Source organism: Musca vetustissima, unplaced genomic scaffold (assembly GCF_032173495.1).
Source record: "Musca vetustissima isolate MV318-11 ecotype Yass unplaced genomic scaffold, APGP_CSIRO_Mvet_v1 utg11686, whole genome shotgun sequence".
In the NCBI taxonomy this organism is placed as follows: Eukaryota; Metazoa; Arthropoda; class Insecta; order Diptera; family Muscidae; genus Musca; species Musca vetustissima.
In genome coordinates this window covers 45,082-72,461 of record NW_026887376.1, presented here as the reverse complement: position 1 = coordinate 72,461, position 27,380 = coordinate 45,082, and the positions used below count along the sequence as shown (strand labels likewise).

The window sequence follows — 27,380 nt, the reverse complement described above, 5'->3', positions numbered from 1 at the left end:
TTAATTGCCGATATATGTCAATATCTAACCCAATATTTTAGTTTTCGTTCCTTCAGGAGATATTTTGTTGGGGAGATGCTTAAATGCTGGCCGATATATTTCATTATCGTCATGTTCGAGTTTTTTTTATCATGATATACTTAGAAGGCGGAATGATTAAAACAGATGAATCGTCTTAGAATTCCATACATTTTAGGAAGAAGTTTATAGTAGAATGCGCCTATATGGGGACAACAACAAATCACCTAACTATTTTAATATAAAAGTGGGTTATATGGATACTATTCCAAAAAGGGGCGAATATTAATAATTTTTGGCAGGAAGGTTTGTTACCGAATACAACTACCAACCAGTAAGGAAAGTAGTAAAGTCGGACGGGGCCGACTATATGATACCCTTCACCACTATGGGTATATTCAACAGATGGGATCCTAACGGTCGTCGCATTTTTGAAGGACCATTAACATTAAAATAAACACTTCATTTCGCAACCTATACTAAATTTTGGTCAGATATAGAGTTGCTTCTTACAATGGGAAATTATGTAAATAAATTTAAAGCAAAATATCGAAATCTAAACCGATATCTTCATTTACTTATAAATCCAAATTTCGTGAAAATCGAAGGATATATAGGGACTTTGGTGCACCATTTACATAAAATCGGACGAATATATATATATATATATAAATCTGTACCGATTTTCAGGAAATTTTACACACGTCGTTCTAATTTCGTACAAATCGAAGGATATATAGGGACTTTGGTGCACCATTTACATGAAGTCGGACAAAACTATATATGGGAGCTATATCTAAATCTGGACCGATTTTCTCGAAACTTGGCAGACATCATTCTAGACTCAATTCAGTACGGTATGCCTAATTTAGTGCAAATCGAAGGATATATAGGGACTTTGGTGCACCATTTACATGAAATCGGACGAAACTATATATGGGAGCTAAATCTGGACCGATTTTCTCGAAACATGGCAGACATCACTCTAGGCTCAATTCAATACGTTATGCCAAATTTCGTGCAAATCGAAAGATATATAGCGACTTTGGTGCATCATTTACATGAAATCGGACGAAACTATATATGGGAGCTATATCTAAATCTTGACCGATTTTCACGAAACTTGGCAGACATCATTCTAGACTCAATTCAGTACGTTATGCAAAATTTCGTGCAAATCGAAAGATATATAGCGACTTTGGTGCACCATGTACATGAAATTGGACGAAACTATATATGGGAGCTATATCTAAATCTGGACCGATTTTCTCGAAACTTGGCAGACATCATTCTAGGCTCAATTCAGTCCGTTATGCCAAATTTCGTGCAAATCGAAAGATATATAGCGACTTTGGTGCATCATTTACATGAAATCGGACGAAACTATATATGGGAGCTATATAGAAATATGGACCGATTTTCTCGAAACTTGGCAGACATCTTTCTAGGCTCAATTCAGTACGTTATGCCAAATTTCGTGCAAATCGAAAGATATATAGCGACTTTGGTGTACCATTTACCATGAAATCGGACGAAACTATATATGGGAGCTATATCTAAATCTGGACCGATTTTCTCGAAACTTGACAGACATCATTCTAGACTCAATTCAGTACGTTATGCCTAATTTAGTGCAAATCGAAGGATATATAGGGACTTTGGTGCACCATTTACATGAAATCGGACGAAACTATATATGGGAGCTATATCTAAATCTGGACCGATTTTCATGAAACTTGGCAGACATCATTCTAGACCTAAATGATAAGGCTGTACCAAATTTCGTGCAAATCGAAAGATATATAGGGACCGTTTACATTAAATCGCTAAAATATATATATGGGAGCTATATCTAAATCTGAACCGATTTTTCCCAATTTCAATAGGGTTCGTCCTTGGCCCGAATAAGTGACCTATGCCAAATTTCATCCAATTCGGATCATAAATGCGACCTGTACTTTGTTTACAATTTAACATGGACAGACAGACAGACAGACGGACGGACGGACATGCATAAATCGACTTAGAAAGTGATTCTATGCATATTCTCAAAAGGAACCATGGGTCTATCTCGATTATTTTTGCCTGTTACAAACATATGCACAAAGACATAATACCCTGTACCACAGTGTGGTGAAGGGTATAAAAAAAATACTTCTAACATCCCACCTTTGGGGAATACCATAATTTTTACTATTTTCAACAAAGTTATTTCAAAGAAATCCACTTTAAATTGAAATGCTTTTTCGTTATTTTCTAGTCCTAGACAATGTAATGCTGTTCTCCTAATGACTGTAAAAAAAAATCCATATGGAATATTTCCCAATGCCTCTCGGTGTTTATTTTATTCTAAATATTTGAATATTTCATATTCTAGGAGGTTTATTAGCGTCCTTCTAATTTTTTCTGTAAAATCGGAGACCTTCTATATGTCCACCATACTGTTAACAAATCACTTTCGGGTAAGTCTATAATTCGCTATTTTTTGTCATAATTCTTGCAGAGATCCTCATTAAGGTATATTTTAAGTGAGAGCATTTTTATGTACATTTTATGGTTCGTGAATTTTAAATGAGACTTCAATATTTCAATTTTCGTAATTGTTTGTAAAGAGCCCGTTATAAAATATTTCATAATTTCTCTATGCCCCTCCATTATTTGCCATATTTGCACCAAAAGATCTTATCGAGTTCCTAAGCACCCTTCATACTTTTATTCTGTAAAACCTGAGACAATCTAAAAGTCCACAGCCGATTGTAAATATTTGAATCCTTCCTAATTCATTCCTACTAAGTTATTATTATGAGCCATATTCAAATGGTCCAAAATATCTTGATCTTGAAATTTTTCCTAATAATAGATATTTCGTCCTCTCTCTCTCTAATATTTCTGTCACACTTCTTTCGAATATCATACATATCAGAAATTTACGGCTTCATTATACATCTTTTGAAATGTGAAGGCCTTCCAATAGTCCACTGTCGATTGTAACCCTATTAAGTGGTCTTGTATAATCTCTTTTATTGTTCTAAAGACACAAGCCTCCCTAATGTCCTTATGATTCTAATATCGAATGGAAGTAAATCGTCCCAAAGGACGTTAGATGATGGTTATGAAATCTTCTCTTATTACAGGCAACTCTCTCTCCCTTATTAAATTTTCTATCGCATTTTTTTATTTATTATTTTTTAATTTAGTGGCTTTTCAGAATGACCTTCAGAAATCTACAAAGATCCTTTAAGTGATCTAATACTTCTTTTTGGATAGTCTTTTGCATTTATAGGACATTTAGAAGGGCATATCATATTCAGAGGACATATAAAGAAATCGTTCTACAAGTCGTAGAGAGATTAATACGAAATTTCTTCAGCCTCTATGATTTTCTATATTTTTATAAAACCTCCTTTAAATGAGGGCTTTTTATGTTTCTTCATATTTTTTCGGTAAAAATAGGTCTCCAAAACTCTTTTAGTGTCTTATACATATGGAAATCGTGTTAAGGAGTCTTCAATATAAGCTCGTATATCTGAAGGTCCACAAATTGGACTTTATATGAAATTCTCTACAACGGCTTGTAACACATCCCCACCTCCTTTTATTCTGCTATTATATTTGCACTTTACTGATTTTTTATGCTCCAAAAATTTGCATTACATTTCAAAATAATTTTCAAAATTGCCAAAATATAAATAAATAAATATATATAAAAATGTGACAGTTTGGCAAAACATTTTTTGCAGAACAAATAAATTTTGAGGAATTAAAAAAATATTGGAGAGAAGACTGGATATATGTATGTACATATGTATTTATTTTCAATACTGCGGTGTCAGAATCATTGTCTTAAAGATAAATTTCGTACTGAGATTCCAAACCTTTGCAAATTATAAGAATTTAACCCCTCATGGAGAACCCAAAGGTAAGTCTTGAAATTATTTTGTGTGAAAATGCATCTATAATTTATGCAAATTTATTTAAATTAATTGTGAATGACCCATCCGACCTGGGTCACCACGTCATTTTTAGGGGTGACTTTTGGCCAATAAGGAGAATTTGAATGATTTTTGGCGGCATATGCAAATTTTCTGCTGTGGGGTCATAGTGACTTACCAGACTGAAAGGGTGCAACCCTTCCTTTTGCTTAATTTATTCAAAGATTAAGAAAATTCTTAATTTTGCATTCATATGCAAATTTGCTCCCGAAAATGCCTTTAAGATGTCAAATTGGGAAAAATCAATAAATTTCGATATCAAGGATTTCGGAAAATTTGCATAAATTAATGGCAAAGGATTGATTTTGCTTATGCAAGACAGCTGAAGAGAATGTGAGAGAAATTTTAATTTGCATAAATTTACTTAAAGGATTAAGGTTGGATGCAGAGGATGAAGTATTTAAGAGGTATATACATAGGTGATTCTGAATTTAATTTGTAATACAAAAAGCGGAGGCCTAAGTAAACCCTAAAGAAAAGGGGAAGCATTCTCGGCTCCAATTTAGAGTTTTCCAAAAATGTTTGGAAGATACCAAAATTCTTAGGGGCGATATAAGTGACAAACAAAAATTATACCTCCCGAAAAAATGTATGGTTATGGGATTTCATTCGATTTTTTAAATAAACAATTGACCATCAGCCCCCCTTCCTGGCTAAATTTTATTTTTATGAATTGTAATAATGGGCTGTGGGCCAATTTTTTTCTTACAAAATTGAAAATTACACTTTCAGAAAAATATAGAGTCCATCGATTTTGGAATTTTATTCCATTTTTGTATATAATACAAAATTGACCCGCAGTCTAGCTTCTATGGTAATTTTAATATTATTAATTATATTAATAAAATTTACAAAAAAAAAATAGAATAAAATCTCCAACCGATGGTCTCTAAATTTTTTCGGGAAGTGTAATTTTCAATTTTGCCACTAAATTTTTTTAATAACTCCTCTCTCTCCTGGCTCCCCTCCTACTAAAAGTTAGAATGTTCAGAGCCATGTCTCCATGCCACTAAATTTTTCCATTGAAGTCAGATTTGGAGCCGTAGTTGTGATGTTTGGAAAATATTTTTTTTTTTTTTCAGTTAAACTCCTTTCTATAATTTACAGCCTCTAGGCTATTTTATTGATCTCTTTGGTATTGCCTACTTTTTTCAAAAATAAATAACCTGCAGCCTCCTATCCCAGAATTAATTTAGTTTATTCCTATTGATAATTTTGCCTTTTCTTTTTGTATCAAATTCTTCTAATACGATTTTTATGAATCATCATCAGAAATCAAAAACCTTTTACCTGTGTCTACCATTTAAATTTAACCCCAAAACCAACACCATTGACAAAATATGTTAATTAGGAAATTTAATCCGAGACTAAACAATTAAAAGAAAAAAGGTCAATATTCTCCTTAAAACACAGAGGAAACATTAAACTAAAAAATCTATAGATTTGTCCCTACAATCAAATACTATTTCTATTAAATTCTCGAAAATAAAAAAACAACAAAAAGAATTCTAAAAAATAAACCTTTCTTTTCAAATTAAATTTGATATTAAAAAACTCTTATTATATTAGTTTGTTATCTACTACAATAAGAGTAAAAGAGACAGCTTGCATTGATTTAACCATAAACAGAGAGTTGAAAGAGAAAGAGCAACAGCAAAAGATTATCAACCAATATATCGATGATAGTACAACAACCCCAAACACACATGCATTCACTGACGTTGATTATAACAACAAAGGTGAGCTCACTGCATAACATGTCCGTTACATGAAAAGAGAGTAAAGAAATCATCACTGGCAAAAACAATAACAACAACGTGTACCCGAGTGCGTGTGTGAAAGAAAGAGAGAAAGGGAGATATGGAAACACCACATATGCAATGTGATGCATGCATGACTCTGATTTGCAATTTTGGCAAATCAAAACAAAAATCACACAGAGAGATGAGACCAAATAAAGAGCGAGGGATCTTTCATGTGAGAACTGTTATAAAGGTGATGCATGCATGCACATGTGAAAACAAACGATGTGTGATTGGTTAAGGATAAGAGAGGGATTTCTTAATCATTAGAAAGAGAGGGAAAATTGTGATATTAGATATTTAATAGGGAAATAATTGAATTTAATTAAAAATTAAATACAAATTAATATTTTAAAGGATTTAATAGGGAAATAGGGATAGGGAAAATATAGACTTTAAAAAAAAATAAAAATTAATATTTAAAGTAGATAAAAAATCAATTTAATTAAAAATAAATAAATATGAAATATCTTAATTAAAAATTTAATTTTTATGAATACCCAGTGTTGTTTGTCCCACAAAAAAAATCCGTTACAATTTTATTTGCCTGCTCATGAAATTAATATTGATCGATTACCAAAAAAATTTGCATAATTTTTCTTAACTGCCGAATTTTATTTCTATTGCCATAAAGGTGACATTACATGCCCTGTTCGATTAGGTGTGTGTGTGTGTCTTAACGTCCTTCTGACCCCTTAATCCTTTCTTGTTTTGCCAAGTTATGCAAATTATATCAGAATTGCAACCCTTTTTGCTTGCGCTTGCGCTCAGCTGTCCAAGATCATTCATTTCACTCAATCTTAGTGTCATTTTTATGCAAATTTTTCTTGAACATTATTTTCTTTGTCGGTTGCTTGTGTGTCGAAAAATTTATTTATTGATTTTTTCCATTTGCCGTCTTAAAGATTTTTCAACTCATTTGCATAAGAATGGCAATTTTTAATAGATTTTATTTTTTCTCCAAGACATTTGCATAAATTAAGTATTGGCATTTCAAGTTACCCTCTTTCTGACGGATTATCCTGCAAAGGGCAAAGAATTTACCCTTAAGGTCAGTTTGAGGTAGTCATGATTTTTTTGAAAAAAATTGTATCATTTGGATTCGTTTTAAAATAAATTTAAATATTTCATACTTTTTAATATTAAGAAAATATTTTTTATTTATCTTAATTTCAATGTTTAACAAAAAATTGACTATCCGTACATTTTGTATTGAAAGAAAAATTATCTGATAGTTATTGGATGAACAGGTTTCAAAGATCAATTCACTGGTCAGTATCAGCCAGGAAAAAATAGGAAAAAGAACAAAGTAAGAAAAATTATTTGAAAAAATTTTGTCCATCACTGTAATTTTTTATAAAAAATATCAATATTTATTTTTATGAATATATTGAAGACTTAAACCTTCATCGTAAAAAAAAATAATTTTAAAAATAATATTCCACAGAAATCGAGACTATAGGTTGACGTAGTATGCCGGATTGTCTGGCCACCCATTTTGGCTATATCTCATAAACTGTGGTTTCACTATTCCAATGAAAATTTTCATGCAGTTCTTCGAACTGTACATCAATTTGTATGCAATATTCCTTCGCCGAAACCGATCATATTTGGACAAATATCAATCGCCTACCGGGTTCATCTTCTGTCTATTTTCTCAATAATGTAACGTATTCTTTCCATACACCTCTTTAAACTGCTCATTAATTGTCGAACCTTTACCTCTTTCTATCCTCCAGGCAATAGTTTTGTCTCCTCAGCTGTCTTTGTTATTCTGCCCTATACCTTATAATCTATACCATAGGATTCGTTGTCCTTATAATCGATCTTATTCAAATTTGCATAATAATGCAAATTTTCTTGACATGTTTTCCTTAACAAAATTTGCATAAATTATTTTAAATCTTTAAAAAATTTGCAACCCCCATATCAAAATATGACTTGAAGGCAGCAATGACAATTCAAAGGTCATTTGCATAAATTATTTTTGGTTTGTTTGCGAAGAAGGCAGATAGGATTTTTGAAATGTTTAGGGAAACAGGTACATAATTAGAAATTTGCAAACACCTGCCAATATCAGTCATGAATATTTTTTTAGGAAGAGGTTATTTGAAAAGGAATATGTTATCCATTTGCCACAATTGGATCCATTGATATTTTTAATTTTTAGAGCTTAATTAATAAGCAAAATTGTTCAAGGAAAAATACTATTTTTTACAAACTTTAAACGTAACATTTTAAGTATAACCCTGTATTTTTAAACTAAGTTTTTAAATACTATTTTTATTCAGATCAAAGAGTGCAGGGGTTAAGCTTAAGCCTACATATATATTCTCAATAAATACCTTAACCCTTTCAGTCTTCTAGGCAATAGTTTTGTCTGCTCAGCTGTCTTGGCAAATTTACCCCTTACCTTATAATCGATTCCCAAGGGTTTTATGTTCTTCAAATCGATTTGAAGTAAATTTGCATAAGAATACACAAAATTTTCTTGACATGTTTTCCCTGTGGAAATTTGCATAAATTAAAAATTGGCAACCCCTTCTGCAAGACAATGATGAAAATTCAATGGTCAGCTGTTCCCGAAATTGGGGTTAAATATAAAATTTGCATAATTATTGTTGTGGTTTTAGAAATGTGGATTTCCAAGGTGTTAGGAGAACAGGTATGTTCTCCACATTTAATCACCTGTTGTTATCGAAGTCAGGAAAAAATTAATATATAATCATCAAAATTTAAATTATAGAAATGGTGCACATAAAGGCCAACATTTCGTTGCCTCGTTTACCCTGAACCACAACAATTTAAGCATATCGTCCAGAGTTGGGTCTTTCTGGAATGAACCAGTTCAAATGAGATATTCCGCAAAAGGAACGACTGGTACCAGTTCTGGTTCTTTCATTCATATAGTTCAACCTTGTTCCTTTTGATTCAATCGTTCATCTAGATCTTCTCGTTCATTGAACGAATTAACTGAGTGTACAACTGAACGATTGAACTAAAATGAACTATGGAACTAAATAAATCCTTTTGAGGAGCGAACCAAAAGACATCTAACCACTTTATGAACGATATTGCCCAACTCGAATATCATCTACAACAATTCCGGTTGGTCATTTTACACTTTAATGAGATTATTTTATTCATTCGTTCATCTTCAGGATTCATCTGACATACCCCGCAATGCAGCAATAAGTTTCTCGTCACAATTTAAACATTTCTGTAGCTTCTTTCTATGTAATCTTGAAATTAATCCCGACTCGACAAATTTTATGAGAACATTTACAGTTTTTTGAGAAATCGTTCATCTTTAGGATCCATCCGATGTCGGTTTAATTTTTGTACTGGAATTTTATATCACTAATTTTGAAAACTCTTCATATGAAATTTTGCCGCAGAATATATTTTGACCAGTGGCGGGTTGGTCATTTGAAATGTATGGTCCTTTTGAACTTCATCACTGGCTTGAGACAGAACATTTTCTCCATAAGCCGAGTTTAAAAATATATCCAGGCGCGTCGGTCTTGTGTACAACTCTTCCAATTTGAAAGACCACGTTCCGAGATGTTGTCTTCCACTTGATCTTTTCATCGAATGATCGTGGCCTTCCCCTTTTGTGTGATCCATCAGTTGCATTTTAAGCTGGGGCATCCTCATCCATTCTCACAGCATGACTTGGTTCATTCGACACCGATATTCACCGTCGACGCAGATCACCGTCCCGTAGATCTTTCGGAGAATCTTTCTCTCATCTGCTTGCGCAAATAGCCATGCTTTAGATTCATACACCAGGACGGGTAGGAGCGTCTTGTGAGTTTGGTCTGGCGAGAGGTGGCTTTTGCGTTTGAGTTGCTTACTCAGATCAGATAGTAGCATCTGTTGGCCAACACTCTTCTCCTACGGATTTCAAAGCTGATGTTATTAGTTTTATTTATGGCGGTACGGAGGTATATAAAATCATTCACTACCTCGAAGCTGTAGTTTTCAAGTTCCACAGTTGGTCCGAGTCTACTGGACGTCTTGGGCGTTGATACCATCAGCTTGGTCTTTTCGGCATTTACTGCCAGTCACACCTTGGCAGTCTCCTTCTCAATTCGTTCAAAGGTGTCGATGTCGTCGGCATAGACGAGTAACATATGCTGTTTGGTGTACAGAGTGCCATTTCTGTTCAGCTTTGCATCTCGTATGACCTTTTCAATCAGGATGTTGAAAAGGTCACACGACAAATTGTCACCTTGTCTGAATCCTCGTTCGGTACTGAAGGGTTCCGAGAGGTCCTTTCCTACTTTAACTGCTGACATAGTACCAGTTAAAGTTATCCTGCAAAGTCATATTAATTTTGCAGGAATTCCAAACGCAGACATACCTTTAAGCACCTCTGAAAGTGATAGGGCTGTCGAATGCCGTTTTATAGTCAACGAATAGATGGAATGTGTCGATGTGTTTTTCGTGGGTTTTTTGCCAGCATCTGGCGTTGAGTGAAAATCTGGTCAATGGTGGATTTGCCAGGCCTGAAGCCGCATAATGTCATTGACCATTGGCTTCAGTCGTTCACATAGCAATTTATATGCCATGGGAAGGAGACTTATTCCTCTGTAATTGGCACATATAGTCTTGTCTCCTTTTTTGTGCACGGGACACAGGATGCTGAGGTTCCAATCATTGGGCATGCATTCCTCTAGCCAAATTGTACAAATGAAGTGGTGCATGCTCCTGTAAAACATTCATATAAATGGGAAACGGCAAAGGACCTACACCACTTCCCTGTGGAAACCTAACATTTTTTGAACCAATATAATTTCTATCGTCATGAATTTCAACATATTTCTTTCTATTTTTTAAATAGCTTGTAAACAATTCAAAATCCTTTCCTTGAATACCATAACATCCCGTTTTTAATTTTTATTATATATGAGCTACTGAGTTAATATACGAGTTAGTCGAGTTTGAGGTTTTATTCTAATTTGTTTCTCTTTGAAATATTTATCTAATTTTCTTGAAGTCATAAAATCGTCCAATTTTTTCCCAGGATTCCTTCCCAACACACACAGGATGTATTTCGATTTTTAATTACAACTTTTCAATTGAGAGTACATGTGTGCGTGTAACATGTACTCTCAAGGCGAATAATTTCACCCGCTGATTTTTCTACCACTAGCATCAAACATAACATTTTGTATTTCCTTACGAAACGCCAGCAGTTGGCCAAATGGTCAGCATAAAATAAAAAAAAACATGTTAACCGATCTGTTTCCAGACACACACAACCAACCAATCCAACCAGCCATCCATACATCCCAACATGCTAACAGCCATGCTATTGAAGGTATCTGTGGTATTTTTAATTATTAGTGTGAAATAGAAGCAAACGCCCACTTTTGCGAACCCATCGAAATAACAAAAATAAAAGAAAAACCGAAAAATGTACCGAAAAAATTGGTAACCCGTTTATTACTACTCTCCCTCCTCTCCTGTTTCTATCAATCGTCTCTGCTGTTTTCATATCAAAAAACTGCATGCAGAAACCCAAAAAATAATAACAAAAACAATGACTGACCAAAAATACAATTACAGTTCATTACATTTCGGGTTAATGTTGTTGTAATTATTTGTTGTATTATTTGTATGGTTACAACAACAAAAAATAATTACAATTGCATTTCCATTGTAGTTGTATTTTTTCTGTAATTTTTTTGATAATGATGATGATGGTCTATCATGCTCTACTGGAAAAAAGAACGAGTTTTTTTTTTGGCAACTGACCATTTGGATTTTATTTCCTCTATCATATTCTCTCTTTCTTTCTCTTTTGCTCTCTGTAAAATGCAATTAATCATTTACTCAAATTAAGGTCAAATTGTATAGACTTGGGACGGAATTTTGATAATAAAATGCAGTATTTTTTTCTTATAAAATTCCTGAAAAATTGAAATCAATGTTTGGAATTTTTTAAGGCAGGAATTTTTAAAATTAAAAGCGATTTTGAATATTATGATTAAATGGGTTTATTAAATCGCATGTAAACCTACCATAAATTGAATTTTCTTAGTTGTTATAATTAGTATTAAATAGTATGCAAAATATACAAATACAAGATAGAATCTGTAAGGCAAAATACAAATACATGTTAAAATGTGGCGCCCAACATTTGGCATTTTTTTTTTTTTTTTGAATATTGTGAAGATTTTATTTAAGGAAATAGAATAGATAGTTGAGGCATTAGTAATTTAAAAAAATATTCATTTTGATTTTATTAAATAATTAATTAGAAAATATTATGACAAAAATGTGGCGCCCAACATTTTGGCAATTGTGGAATATTGTGAAGATTTACTTTAAAGAAATAGAAAATAGTTGAGGCACATTTAAAAGAAAACCTAAATTATAATTTCACATTTTGCACCCTTTTTACCGATTATAGATCAACAACTCCTCTTGCTAAGTCTTGCAGATTTTCCAAAATGTTTTTTCTTGAAGTGAATTTTTACGCCATAAAATTGGTCACATTGGGTTTTGGTTGATTTGACCCTCTGAAAATTGACCGATCGTCATCTAAACAGCCGCTCTAAGTATTTGGTCAGATCCCCTTCACTTTGAAAAATGTGTGATCTTCTGCATATAATAATTGCCTCTAGAGCGACTAGAAAATCTGACAAAATCTCAACTTCACCGAAAACTATAGGATTCGTCCTTGACCATAATCGGAACTTCATGTACAATTTCAAAGCGATCAGCGCGACATTTCCGTCCTCTAATGGACTAATAGTAATAATATGCACATAGACACCTTTAATTAATTCCGTATAACTCCCGCATCGGGGTACATACAGCCATATAATTGGTATCAATTTGAAGGTCAACAACTCACCTTGGACATACTATCAACATCTCGAGTATATTTCCTTCAGGAGCAAGTATATACGTCCCAGAATAAAAATTTTGTAATTTTTCACACAAAAGTCAGGGTCCATTTGACCCGCTTAATATTGACCGATCTTTATCTAAACAGGCATGCTTATTCTTAGCCCCGATCCCCTTCTCCATGTAAAATTTCACGATGTTCGAACCATAACTTAGGCCTCTGGAGCGACATGAAAAACCGACAAAAATTTAGTATTTGGTCCATTTCATCCCCTAAATATTAACCGATCTTTATCATCAGAACCCATCCTACATGCAAAATTTCGTGAAGATTGGTCCATAACTGTGGCCAGTATCGTGTTTACAAATTATAATGGACAGACGGACGGACACATGTCTAGATTGACTCAGCTAGTCGAGATATGACGATTGGTATACTTAAAGGTGGGTCTAGGACCAATATTTCGCGGCGTTACAAACTTTTGGGGCTGCACAAAGCTATAATACCCTGACAACATAGTTGTGTAGGGTATAAAAAGAACGACGAAAGAGAGAGATTCAAATGAACTATGTATTAACTATTCGTTTGCTTTTGCTCCTATTCGTATTAAAATGGAACTAGTTCCTTAATGTAGTTCCTTTGATCCATTTAGTTCCTTTGCTCCAAATAGTTCCTTCGCTCCATATAGTTCCGACCAAAAGAACTATTTGAAGCAAAGGAACTAAATGGATCAAAGGAACTACATTAAGGGACTAGTTCCTTTAAAAAAAAAACTAGTTCCTTAATGTAGAAATATCGATCCGCTAAGTGAACTAGATTGCCCAACGCTCGAAAAGAATATAATTGGGAACATGGGGTTCTAAGATACGAATTTATTATTATCGCCACTTAATAGCATTTATTTCTCAGTTATAATAATTAGTATGTATAAATCGTATGTATAAATTCTAATTAAGTTGGCTTCGAATAGAAAAACAACAATGTGTACTGAAAGAAAATGTGTCTCTGAATTCTGTAAAACGAATTTTTTGCATGACAGCTGTCCTATAATAGACGCTACTATGGGTTTTCTTATTTACTGTCTCAAGATTACCTCTATCACAAAATTTGCATAATAATGCAAAATCTTGACATGTTTTCGTAGAAAATTTGCATAAATTATCTTTTGCAATAACCTTCAACCCTGTCGATCAATAAAAGAAGGGGGATACTACGGATAATTCAAAGGTCAGCTAATCGATTTTCTTTGTCGCAAAAAAAGGGGTTAAGACGTTAATTTGCATAATACGGATTTTTATAAGACATAAGGCATTTTTGGGTACAGGTAGAAGGGGAAGAAAAAGCTGTAGAAGCAAAATTAGAATTCCATTAGACCCTGGAGCATGTTTTATACGCTACTGGTCAAAAATCTCAAAGATCGAAATTTTTTCCTTTTACGTGAAGATGAACCCATTTGGAAAACGGTTTTGAATTGTTTCCTAGTTGTAATAATTAGTATTAAAATAGTATGTAAAATTGCAATTAAGTTAGCTGTATAAGAAAATGTTGGGCGCCATATTTTTGCATTTAAAATCTGTCGGATTTTAAGTTCAAAATAAGAACCGATCAGCGCTCACACCGATTAACTTCATAAAATAAAAAGTTGAGAATCGCGAAATGACGAGATTTTTGTCCTGGTCCTGAAAATGTCATTACTATCCAGCTGTCTTGTAATAAAAAATAAAATCAAATTTTTCTGAATTTCAAAATACCTCAAGGCTTTAAGATTATAAAATTTGCATAAGAATGCAAATTCTTGACATGTTTTCTTAGATAATTTGCATAAATTATCTTTTGCAAAAACCCCTTTCTTTATAACCACCAACAACCCCCTTTAAGTCCTTCATCAATAAGAGAAGAGGACACTGTGGACAATCCTAAGGTCAACTAATCGATTTTATTTTTTTGCAAAAAAGGGTTAAATTGCATAATGTGAATTTTTATAAGACATGAGACTTTTTTGGGGGGACAGGTAGAAGGCGAAGAAATGTGTAAGGAGACCCTGAAGATTTAGAATTTTTTATGATCTGGAGGCATTTTTAGTATGTTACTACTCAGAGGGTGTTTAAGTAACGAACAGGGGTTTTCGTATAATAAAGATAGTTAATGTCTTGCTGTGGGTCTCTTGTGTAATGGAGAGAATATTTAGTTAAACAGGGATCTATTTTCGTATACAGTCCACTTGAGATTATTCCAAAATATAAAAATTTTAAAATATGAAAAAATTAATGATAAAGCAATCCAAAAAAGAGCTAGGTGATTGAATGCAGGTACCACTGCCATATTTTCAACCAGCTTCCACTATTGGCGCCACCATCCTTGTCTACCGGCTTATTCTTCCAGCCTGAACCATTAGGCATAGTCTTCAGAGGGGATATAATAAAAAATTAGTATCATAGAAGCCCCAATTTCGCAATTATTTCTTATTGGAATATTAACTGCTCATCCTAATTGAAAAATTCAATGTGGGATTTTTTTTATTGAATTCTCATTTTGAAAAACATTTTTTCTTTGTTGTGATAATTAGTATTCAAATGGTATATATCATTCTGAAAAATTATTTGATGTAATGTATATATAAATATTTGAAAATCGAATATTTCCAATGGTAAAAAATTTTCAATTATGCTCATATGTCCCTCTTCGCCACCTACCTGTCCCCAAAAAGACCTCTACATGCATTATTATGCAAATTAATGTCTTAACCTTCTTTTTGTGACAAAGAAAATCGATTAGATGACCTTGCAATTGTCCACACAGTTTCCGCATTTCTTGATAAAGGAATAGGGTGCTTGTTGGAAAGGGTTTTCTCAGAAGATAATTTATTCAAATTGTCTAAGAAAAAATATCAAGAATTCGCATTCATATGCAAATTTTTGTAATCTTAAAGAGTTTCGATTTTGATATACCTAGAAAGAAGATTTTACTTTTATTACCGGACAGCTGGAGAGATTAGACATTATTTTGAGTATTTTGAAAAAAAGTAACGTGATTCTGAACGGAAAATACTAGCTCAATATTTATTTTTTGAGCAATACTCGTAATATATCTAAATGTTCGCAACGTTTTTTAAAAAAATTGCATATTTTCAGCATCCTATTCCTATATATTTTTTGGATTGTGTTTTTTTTCTTCTTCACAGCAAACTTCATCAGGATGTTACATACTATTGTAATAATAATTATTACAACTAAGAAAAAATGCATGTTAATAATGGCATTTCGAATTAGACAACATATTTCGGTCAAAGCTTTGGATTCGAATTTGCTATATCAAAATTATAATATTTCTTGTAGTTAGTATTGTAACGAAAATGCATGAGGATCGAAATGATTTCTTCTAAGTATTATTATTTGCTGCTCCTTATGATGACTATCTTCTACATGTCCCCAAAATGGCATCAGTAAAATCCGTATTAAGCAAATTCATGTCTTGAACACCCATTTTCCATAAAAATCAATTAGTTGGCCTTCGAATTGCATTCACAGGGTGGCTCCTTCTTTTCTTGATGCGGGTTTTTGGTTGTAAAGAAAATAATTTATGAAAAATTGGCATTATTATGCAAATTTTGCGATAGAGTTACCTATACCTCCACTAATTTATGTCAATATCATTCTCTTAAAAAAAAAAACAGTAAAAATTGCCAAAAATGTTGGGCGCCACATTTTTTCATCATTTTTTTTTCGAAAATAAGAAATTAAAATTTAAGATTCTTTTCAATTAACTAGCGCCTCGATTATCTTCAATTTCTTTAAATTAATCTTCACAATAAAATTAACAAAATATTGGGTGTCATATTATTGCAAATTCATTTCTTGATTTAAAAAAAATGTTTTGTTGGTTACAAAGAAGAGGTTAATGCCGAAAATATTTTATGATAATTTTCATAAAAATTATATTAAGAATAAGCATTATTATGCAAATTCTGCGATATTTCAATATCATTCTTTACAAAAAAAATAGTAATAAAAATTCAAAAATGTTGGGCGCCATATTTTTCCATGATTTTTGTTCTAAAAATACGAAATTTAAATTTAAGGTTTCTTTTACATTAGCCAGAGCATCGACTATTTTCTATTTCTTTACATAAAATCTTTACAAAATTCCACAAAAAATTGACAAAATGTTGGGCGCCATATTATTAAAAAATGGAAAAAAAATTGTTCTCTTCTTGATTGATAAAAAGCGGTTTGTTGTTTTATAGACATTATCTATGAAAAATGCTCAGAATTTGCATTATTAGGCACATTTTGAAATATTTCAATATCATTATTTATAAAAAAAATTAAAAAAAAAAACAGGAAAAATTGCCAGAAATGTTGGGCGCCATATTTTGTTCATGATTTTTTCTAAAAATAGGAAATTATAATTTAGGATTTCTTTTAAATGTGTCTCAACTAATTTCTATTTCATTAAAGTAAATATTCCACAATTGCCAAAATGTTGGGCGCATTAATTTTGTCATGATATTTTCTAATAAAAGATCAAATTTATATTTCTTTATAAAAATTAAAATGAATGAATGAATGCATATTTTTTTAAGCTACTAGTGTCTCAATTAATTTCTATTACTTTAAAAAAAATACAAAATTCCAAAAAAAATCCCAACATGTTGGGCGCCATGTTTTGTTCATGATTTTTTCCAAAAATAGGAAATTATAATTTAGGGTTTCTTTTAAATGTGTCACAACTATTTTTCTATTTCTTTAAAGTAAATCTTCACAATATTGCACAATTGCCAAAATGTTAGGCGCCATATTTTTGTCATGATATTTTCTAATAATAGGTCAAATTTATATATTTTTTAATAAAATTAAAATGAATGAATGAGTTTTTTTTTAAATTACTAGTAATTCAACTATTTTCTATTTCTTTAAATAACATCTTCACAATATTCCAAAATAAAAATTGCCAAAATATTGGGCGCCATATATTTTTCGTAATATTTTTTAAAATAAAAAAGTATAAAATTAATACATTAATTAATAAAATTAATATATTTTAAATAACCTAATGCCTCAAATATTTTCTATTTCTTTAAATAAAATTTTCACAATATTCCAAAATGTTTAATAACTTTAATTACCAAAATGTTGGGCGCCATATTTACTTTTTTTCATGATATTTTGTAAATAAAATATGAAATTTATTTTTTTTTTAATAAAATTGTAATTAATATTTTTTTCAATTAACTAGTGCCTCAACTATTTCATATTTTTAAATTAAATATTCACAACATTTCAAAAAAATTTGTAAAAATGTTGGGCGCCATTTCTTTTCGTGGCATTTTCTAAATATAAAAATATTAGATTTTTATATTTTGTTAATAAAATTCACATTTTGTAATTTGTTTTTGTTTATTTTATTGTGTATTTTTTATTTTCTATGGCGAAAAAAAAACTATTCTGATATGAATTACGAAATTTTTTTATTTTCTCTATTTTTTATGTAAGCAGAATGCATTTCTTTCATTCATAATAAATAATAAATCTACCAGCATTCAAACGCATGAACATTTCTATTTCTATGTATTTTTTTCATTATCACTATTTAAAATTCATCAAAACAAAATTTTTCCACCACAAAAAAAGCCCTCAAGCTATTTTACTTACAATGTAAATGTGTTTTGTAGAGCACTACAACAACAGCAACAACAAAAAATAACCACCCGAAAAAAACTACGATAAAAGTGAAACAACAATAACATGATCATGAATAAATTATAAAATAAAAAATTTGCCTAATGAAATGACAATAATATCGATTATAAAAAATAAAAACAATTCGATAAAAAAAAAATGCATTGAAAAATGAGAGGGTGGAATTAAAAAAATAAAAAAACTAATTTTTTTGAAATTTTATTTAATTTTGGCAATGGAATGGCAATAAAACGGATTAGAAAAAAATGGATAAAAAATTGCAGGGTGTGTAAAAATGTTCACCATTTTTTATTTAAATCAATAACAAAAAATTAATTAAACTAAAATTGTTTTGATATTTTATTTAATTTTGCAAATTTCCTATGGAATGGCAATAATACGGATTACAAAAATGGATAAAAAATTGCAGAGTGGTAATAATAAATTTATAAAACTTATAATTAAAAAATTAAAAAAAGAATGAAAAATATTTCTTATATTTTAATATTTAGAAATAAATACATTTTTTATTTCTATTAAATCTTAAATCTTCAAAATACATATAAACTAAATTTTGTTCCTAAAATTCAAAATCCAATTTTTATTCAATTTAAAATCCAAAATTTTTCAGAAAATTAAAAAAATATATTCCTAACACGCGGATAATTCATTTTGGTAAATATAAGTTTTTAGTAATATTTTTTTATAAAATTCAATAAAATCTCCATTTCCCTTTTTTGAAATAAAAACAAAAAATATTTCTAATATTTTTAAAACATTACATCTTGGCAATTTTCTTGACATGTTTTAATAATATCAAATTTTACTTTATTATTTTTTTCTTATTGCAACCAAACAACAAACAGAAAAATCACACACACACTAAAAAAGCAATATTTGTTCGATGAAAAAATGCTGAGCAGAAAAACAACAAAAAAGAAAGACAAGAAAAATACATATTTTTTTCAAATGACGGAAACCCTTTTTTAGCGTTCCAATAAAAAAACCTGCATAAACCGGCTTTATGTGTACCAAAAAAAAAACTGCTGTGATAGAGAAAATGACTGTACAATAATAATAAAAAAACACAAAAAACAACAACAATCCAAGACTGCAACAACTAAACCAGCCAGTCAGCCATTCAACGAGACAGCAGTGATAATAGACCTAGTAGACACATACACACATACATAGTCGACAAAAAACGCAACGTATAAAAAAATACATAAACCAACCAACAATCAACTACAATGTGAACGCACTCTACGCAAATGTGGGTGCCCCCCTTAGACGCAATAAGAAAAGACAACAACAAAAAACAGCACAGCCACATAAAACCAAAAACAACAACACCAACAAAAAATAATGCTTAGGTTTTTTTTACGCATTTTATACGCAATAATCACATGTGCCTCAAATGCACAATTTTTTTGTTTATTCTTTTCTTTCTCTACTACTCTCCTTTTCTAACACTCACTGTGAGCTGGACTTATCTGTTGTTTTTTATTAAAACAACAACAAGGCACCACACAACCATAAAAAACGACATCTCATCTCTAAGCAAGCAAAAAACCGAACAAAACTGCATTACACGAGTATTGGAGAAAGTGCATGATCGTATGGCTTAACGAGCAACAGAGAAAGCATAGCCATACTCTGTCACTCTCTCTCTCTATCTGCCACACATACCAACTCTCAACAAACACTGGCTTGCATATTCCCCTGTTCATTCAAGCCAAAAACAAACTGTTATAAAGTATCACAGTTTTGTAAACCCATTGTAAGGGGAGAGAGAGATAGGGTGAGTGAGAGAGTGCATAACAAGAGAACACAACAGAGTGCCGTTGTGCTGTGCTATGCTGTGTTGTGCTTGGCTGGTTGTTTGCCTTGCTGTGTATGTTTGCTTGCTTGTGCGTTGTTGTTGTTCTTATTGTTATTGCTGTAAAGGGCATGCGTTCAATGTGCAGTTTTATAACTTCCCCTTGTTTTCCAATGTAGATTTTCTTATTACAACCGTACACACGCACACACACACTGAGAGAGGGAGAGCACAACGAGTGTGTGATATTTGTTGTTGTTCTTATATAGATTTTCCCCTAGCTGTCCATAGTTAAATGTGAGTGGACAGACATTATTAGATTGTGTGTGCGTTTTTTTCTATTCTTGCCGTTGTTGTTGTTGGTTTTTCTTGTATTTGGTCTCAGAGAGGGTATTTTGCTGCGTTTTTCAAATGGTGATAACTGGCTGCGTGTCTGAATGACTTTATGCATGCATTGGCAGACTACATTTATTCCACTTCGAGCTCTCGAATCTGCAACAACGCAACGGTGTCGCAGTTTTTCACAAATTCGAATCTTATAAAATAAAAAAATCAAATCTTAGTGAATTTTAAAAAACACTGAAAGAAATAATATTACTATCAAAGAAAAAATACACTTAAAGAAAAAAATTCTTTAAAAATAAAAAAGAACATCAAGTGATAAAAAAAATTCTATACAGAACTTAATTGGATTACCCCGAAACCAGAAAGAGGATTATTACCACAAAAACACCTACAAACCACAAATTTGTAAAAAAACAAAACAAGTGTTTTTCTATAAAAAAAGTGCAATTTTTACTGAAAAATATAAAATCGACAAAAACAAAAATTTAACGACAAAAACCTTGAACATTCCACACTCAGTATTTTTTGGTTGATTTTATACAATTTTTGGTTTGGCATTATTTTTTTGGCTTCAAACTTGAGTGTGTGTACAAAATTTTTTGAACATCACAAAAATAAAAAATATAACAACAACAAAAAATTAAATTACGAAATAATTAAAAAACAACAATAAATTACGCAAAAAAACAAGTTTTGGGAAATATTACAAAAAATTAATTAAGGTAAGTTTAAAAAAATAAAATTGCGAAAAAAAATAAAAAAAATATATATTTTTAATATTTTTATGGAAAATTATTTATTTTCTTTGAAAAAGATATTTATTTCATAGAAAAAAAATTTATTTTCATAGAAAATATACAAAAATAATTTTTTTTCTTAAGAAAATACAAAAATATATTTTTTTTTATTTCCACAAAATTCTCTAAAAAATATTTAAATACCAAAATCATAAAAATTTATATTTTCGCTTGAAATTTGAAAATTTCCCTTAAAGGGAAATTTTTGTTTTTTCCTTATTTTCAATTAATTTTTGCATTTCTGATGATTCTAAATCAAAATAATTCATTTTTAGTGAAAAAAGAAAATTTCCCTTTTGGGAAATTTTTGTTTTCAATGAAATTGCATATTTTGCACTAAACTGAACCCAAATATTAAAGAAATTTTCAAATTCAAGCAAAAATAAAAATTTCCCCTCAAGGGAAATTTATGTTATCGGCAATTTTCAAAACCAATTTTGCCATATTTAGATTCCCGAGGCTACTCTATATTATATAGAGCTAAACAATTATTACCCTCCCTTTGAAGAAATAATTTTTATTTTGGATTTTTATTTTTTGCTTAAAACCTCGTTTTTTAAACCACTTGATGGTTAACCTTCACGTTTTTTATTTCAATATTCCCTGTATGTGTGTTTGCTTGTCATTACAAATTCAATTTCAATACCAAAAAACCACTACTTCATTTCAAATTGCTACCTTGATTGGCCCTTTTTCGATTGCCAGCCATCAAACCTTGAAAATATGCTTTGCATTTACATTGTAATTTTACAACAATAAAAAATTTACAAAAACAACAACAACAGTAATAAAAACTAAAGCTTTGTAAAAATTTCGCCACACAACCAACCGGTTTCAAGTTACCACAAAAAAAAATCCACTTCATTACAAATTTGACACGTATTCGCCTCCTCTCTCGCACAATGTAACCTTCAATACAATTGGTTACTCCCCATTACAAAAACAACAACAAGATTCAGCATGCCCTTTTGCATTCCAAAAAAAAAAAAAAAAAAAAAAACAAAACTTTGGTGATAAAAATGCAATAAAGCTCTATGCAAAGCAAAAAGCTTTCATATTATAATAACACAAGCAAAGAGAGTACGAAATGATCGCCCAAAGCTCTTGCTCTCATTTGCTGGCCTTTGACTAGGGTTGCCAAATTGTTATTTTTATTTTCCCTTGCCCTTTAAATGCGATTAATAATTATTCCCAGTTTTTAAGGTGTTAACAATTTCTGACTTTTTGGGCTACCAATTTTGTTTTCCTTTTGTCAAAAAATTTTCTTTTCTCTGCAACTAATCCTCTTATGTGGACAAAAAAATTGAAAAGATAAAAAAAAATTATTGACTTCAAAATTGTGTCATTTTTCAATTCCCTACACAATTGTTGCAACATCACTTCGATCGTTTTCTTTCTACCTGCTCGGAAAAGGTTCCCACCACTGCAACCAATTCCAATTGCAACCTGTCCTTATCAAATAATGCATTTTCTGACTGTGCACCACAGGGTGCCCACCCCGGTCTATTGTTGGCTGGCGTCAGTGTAAAGAAGAAGAAAAAAATCTCATTTCTTATCTATTGTCAAGAGGAAAATGTTAACCCCCATGAAGAGATTTCTTTTATTTCGAAAAATTGCACAATAGATCGATTTTTTTGTTCGTATCGATTGCGTTGCAAGGTTGTGTAGAACAGGCAAGGCAGCAGGTTCCTTCGATTATCCCATACAATTGTCAGGCCATTAATAATGCTGTCACAGGGATTTTAGGGTATTCTGCCTTTTGTCTTCAAGGTTTTGAAATTTTATTGAAAGTGAATTTTCTTTTATTCTCCTTATTTCCTTTTTGAAATTTTTCGTGGCCCTATCACTTACTTTCTTTTGAATTTTTGCCCACATATTCTCCTTTCAAAATTTGCTTTTAGTTTGTAACTTGATATTTTGCAAAAGAACGAATGTGGGCAAATATTTGGAAATGCAAAAAATTGAAATCGAATTCTAATAAAAATATCAAATTTAGATTTTTCTTCCAACAGAAAACCAAAAATTGAAATTGAGAATTCGAATTGGGAAGGTTAATGGCCTGTGAAAAACAAAAAAAAATAATTTTCAAAAAAAAAGACCGAAAAATGTTGGGCGCCACTTTGAAAATTGTATTTCTTTAATAAAATTAAATATAGCGGCATTCAGCTGTGGCCATTTTGAGCAATTTTATAAATAAATCTTCAAAATTTTGAAAAAACAAATTTAAAAACATGTTGTTTTTAATTTTTAAAAAATTAAAAAAAAATCCAATATAAATAATATTTCTATGTAATAAAATTAAATTGCCCTCAATTTGTTTCAATTTTAAAAAAAATAAAAATTTCATAATTTTCAAAAAAAAAATTTAAAAAAAAATGTTGGGCGCCATTTTTTTATTAAAAAATAAATGCCAATCTTTCTCAAATATTCATTTTTTTATTCGTGGAAGCCACCTTTCCCCTTTTTTATGTTGAAAATTATGAAAATTAAAATGTTTGTAACTGTTGGGCGCCACTCATAACCTCAGCTATTTTTTCTAATTTCATTTAAAAAAAAATTGCCAAAATTCATTCTGAAATATTCAATTTCTATTCTTGGAAGTAATTTTTCCATTTTTTCTGTTGAAAAATAAGAAAATTTTTGTAACTGTTGGGCGCCACTCATAACCTCAAACATTTTCTTCCAATTGAAAAAAATTGCCAAACATTTTTTTTTTTAATTTTCATTAACTTGAAACACATTTTTCACTCTCCTTGACATATGCTATTTTTAATTTTATTTAATTTTTTTTTTTTTTGCCCATTTGGGCGCCATATTTTTGATGTTCAGTTTTTTTTCTAAAAATAGTCAAAAATGCACAATTGCCACTGGGTTACGCCCCTGCTGAGCATGGCATGTGTTAAAAATTCAGTTATTTTTTTCTGATAACTCACATGTCAAATTTGCCGACATTCTTCTCCTCGGGACACATAACGGCTGGTTAACATATGGTGGCAACTCAAGAGTACTTGAAAAGAGCACGCAAAAACCAACAATAACAATGCAAATGTGCATGCATGCAGCTCTCGCTCTCTTGCATTTGTCTTTTTCTCTGCAATATAGGGTGGCCATCCATCAACATATTAAAACCAAATGCAATTCGGAATTTCTGAATTTTCCTTGCCCATATGGCCTTGTCAGCACTTGAAAATCATTAAAAAAATAAACACACACATACATACTTGCTAAATTTACTCCATTTAAAATATACGGTCATGTTTAAGTAGGCAAATTTGGGTATAACCTGCTTTAAAACTAAACTCACCCCCAAAACTAAACAGCAAGCCTTGTGCGGAATTCTAAAGAAATCTACCCCCACTTGCTGTTTTTTAACGAGGAAAACACACATAAAAAACGTGCTTATTTTTTGCCCAAAAAATATACAAGGAAGCGAAAGCTGGGAACAAAACAAAATAAGGCAAAAAATATTCGCTTGCCTGGTTTGGGGGATGTTTTGAAAAACCAGATATAGAGACACATTTTTTATGGGATAAAAAATATGCAAATGTTTTTTTCTTCTTTATTTAAAATTTTGTATTAATTTCATTTTTTCTCTTCTCCTTTCAGCTCTCCTTGATTTAATTCTCCCCCCCGTTCCCCCCAAATCTACAAAACTGGCTCTCAAAATCCGCAAACAATTTGCCCATCAAGCTTTTGGCAATTTCCCACCAGAGGATTTTCCCAGCAGCAACGAACTGAGACCAGCATCACCACCACTACACGAAAGAAAAATGGGTGGTCCCACAGCAACATCTAATCCCGCCACATCATCATCGGGTCATCATCCCGAGGGTCAAACCTATTGTCTGCGTTGGAATAATCACAAATCGAATTTAATTGAAATTCTCGATGCCCTCATTAAGGTAGAGAGTTATGTCGATTGTACAATTGTCGTTGACGATCAGGTTCAATTCAAAGCCCATCGTGTGGTCTTGGCTGCCAATTCGCCATATTTCCAATCGATTCTCCAAGATATGCCCATGGATCATTGTAGCATAATTTTCCCAGGCGTTAAAGCATTTGAAATGCGTGCCCTATTGGAATATATGTACACGGGAGAGGTGAATGTCACCCAAAGTCAAATACCCAAAATTATGCGTATCGCTGAGGAATTGGAAGTTAAGGGCCTGTTCGATATGGCAGATTTGAAAGAGAAATTCCACAAACTAAGTGAAGAGCATGCTGAGCGTGCTGCCAATAATCCTTATGCCAATTCGACGGCCCCCAGCAATCCTTACTCCTCGGTGACCACCTCCTCGGCAGCGGGTACTCCACAAACCAGTTCCAACAAACATCAAGACAATGAAAATTATCATCATAATTCCTCGTCCGTGATCTCTACCTCATCGAATATTTCACCCTCGGCTGCGCCCTCGTCCTCATCATCCCCACCCTATAACAGCTATAAATCTCCCTATGCCAGTTTGTATAGTAAATCTCCTGCTGGTAATGCCAGTCAATCGAATAATTCCCCTGCTCAATCAAGCCAACAAACTCCCAATGCCTCCTCCGCTGCCGCTGCTGAACGTTCTGGCCAATGGTCGGGTATGTCACCATCTGCTGCTGCTGCCGCTGCCATGTTAAGTTCAGTTTATGAATCGGCACCCGACATGAACCCCTTGAAACGCAAGAAGCTATCCTCAATCTCCTCCATGTTGATGAATCGTGATACACCCATTTTGCGCAATGTCTTGGCCCAAGCTAACCCTGCTGATTCCTCACAACCCATGCCGCTGATGATGCCAACCAATGGTAAGGGTGAGAAAATGAGCTCCACTCCCAATAGCATGGAAAAGAATAATAGCTTCAATGGTTCGGATTATAGTAATGATAAGGTAAGTTTGGAAAAATCACTCTCTCTCAAAAATAGACTCTCTTCTCTCCTGAAAAATTATTTTTCCTGAAAGAAAAACCTGATATTAATTTATCTCTTCTTTTTTTGCAGCTCAAATATCCCGATGAACCCCATTCCCCCTACACCGATCGCTCCTTCGAAGACGAAAGCTTCGATCAGAAGGGCAACTATGCCAACAACTTCGGCGGTAATGGCGGCAATCAGAAACCCGAATGGAAGCGTTACAAGCAATACACCCGCAATGACATTATGTCCGCCATTCAGTGTGTACGTGATGGCATGAGTGCCCTGCAAGCTTCCCGCAAATTCGGTGTTCCATCACGTACCCTCTACGATAAGGTTAAGAAGTTGGGCATTACCACTGGCCGCCCCATGAATCGCACAATGAAACGTAGCCCCAGTAATGTTGAGTCCACTGCTGCCTTCCCATTTGCCCATGGTTATGGCCAGGCTGCGGCAGCAGCTGCCATGCATGAAGCCGCTGCCCGTGAGGAACGAGAAATGAAAGAACATCATCGTAATTCGGAACATCATCATATGGCCTCAGCCATACCTCATCCTGCTGCTGCCCTCCTTGATCCTGCCTTCTTGCAACAGGCTTTGGAAAATCGTGGTGGTGATATTGCTGGGCGGGAAGCTTTACATGCCATGGCTTTGGCGGCAGCTGCTCATGCGGCCGCCAATCGTATGTCTGCCAGTCCTGGACCAAATGGTAATGCTGTGCGTTCACCAAGTCCCAGTAATTTTGGCATGAAATATGGCGCCAACATGCGCAACGCTGTGGAACAGGAATTCTTGGAACGTCACGAAATGGAAAGGGAGCGGGAACGTGAAATGGAACGCGAACGTGAGCGTGAAATGGAACGTGAAGAGGAGGAAGAGGCTCAAGAACGTCGTCGTCGCCGCCGCAATTCAGAAGATGAGCCACGTGGCAATGAAGAAGATGATCACGTTGAAGATCTCTCCTTGGCCCGTAAAGATGCTCACACTCCCATTGAGTCGGGACGTCCAAGATCCGAATCACCCTTCTCGCCAACCACCACAAATAACGCCGAAGATAAATCCGTTATTATGTCCACAAAAATTCCCAACACCCCAACGGAAAGTGACAGCTTCATTCACGAATCGAATCTCAAGCGTGAGGTAATAATCGATGATGTTCGTGCCGACTGA

General features: G+C 32.6%; 1 protein-coding gene across 1 annotated transcript; it reads left to right on the top strand.

Annotated features, from left to right (window-relative positions):
* Positions 1-2,447: 2,447 nt before the first annotated feature.
* Positions 2,448-27,380, top strand: LOC133334960 (broad-complex core protein). The gene is made up of 5 exons (XM_061543271.1): positions 2,448-2,480; positions 2,522-2,535; positions 5,580-5,749; positions 24,920-26,187; positions 26,298-27,380. The coding sequence occupies exons 1-5, from the start codon at positions 2,448-2,450 to the stop codon at positions 27,378-27,380; spliced, it is 2,568 nt and encodes an 855-aa protein (XP_061399255.1).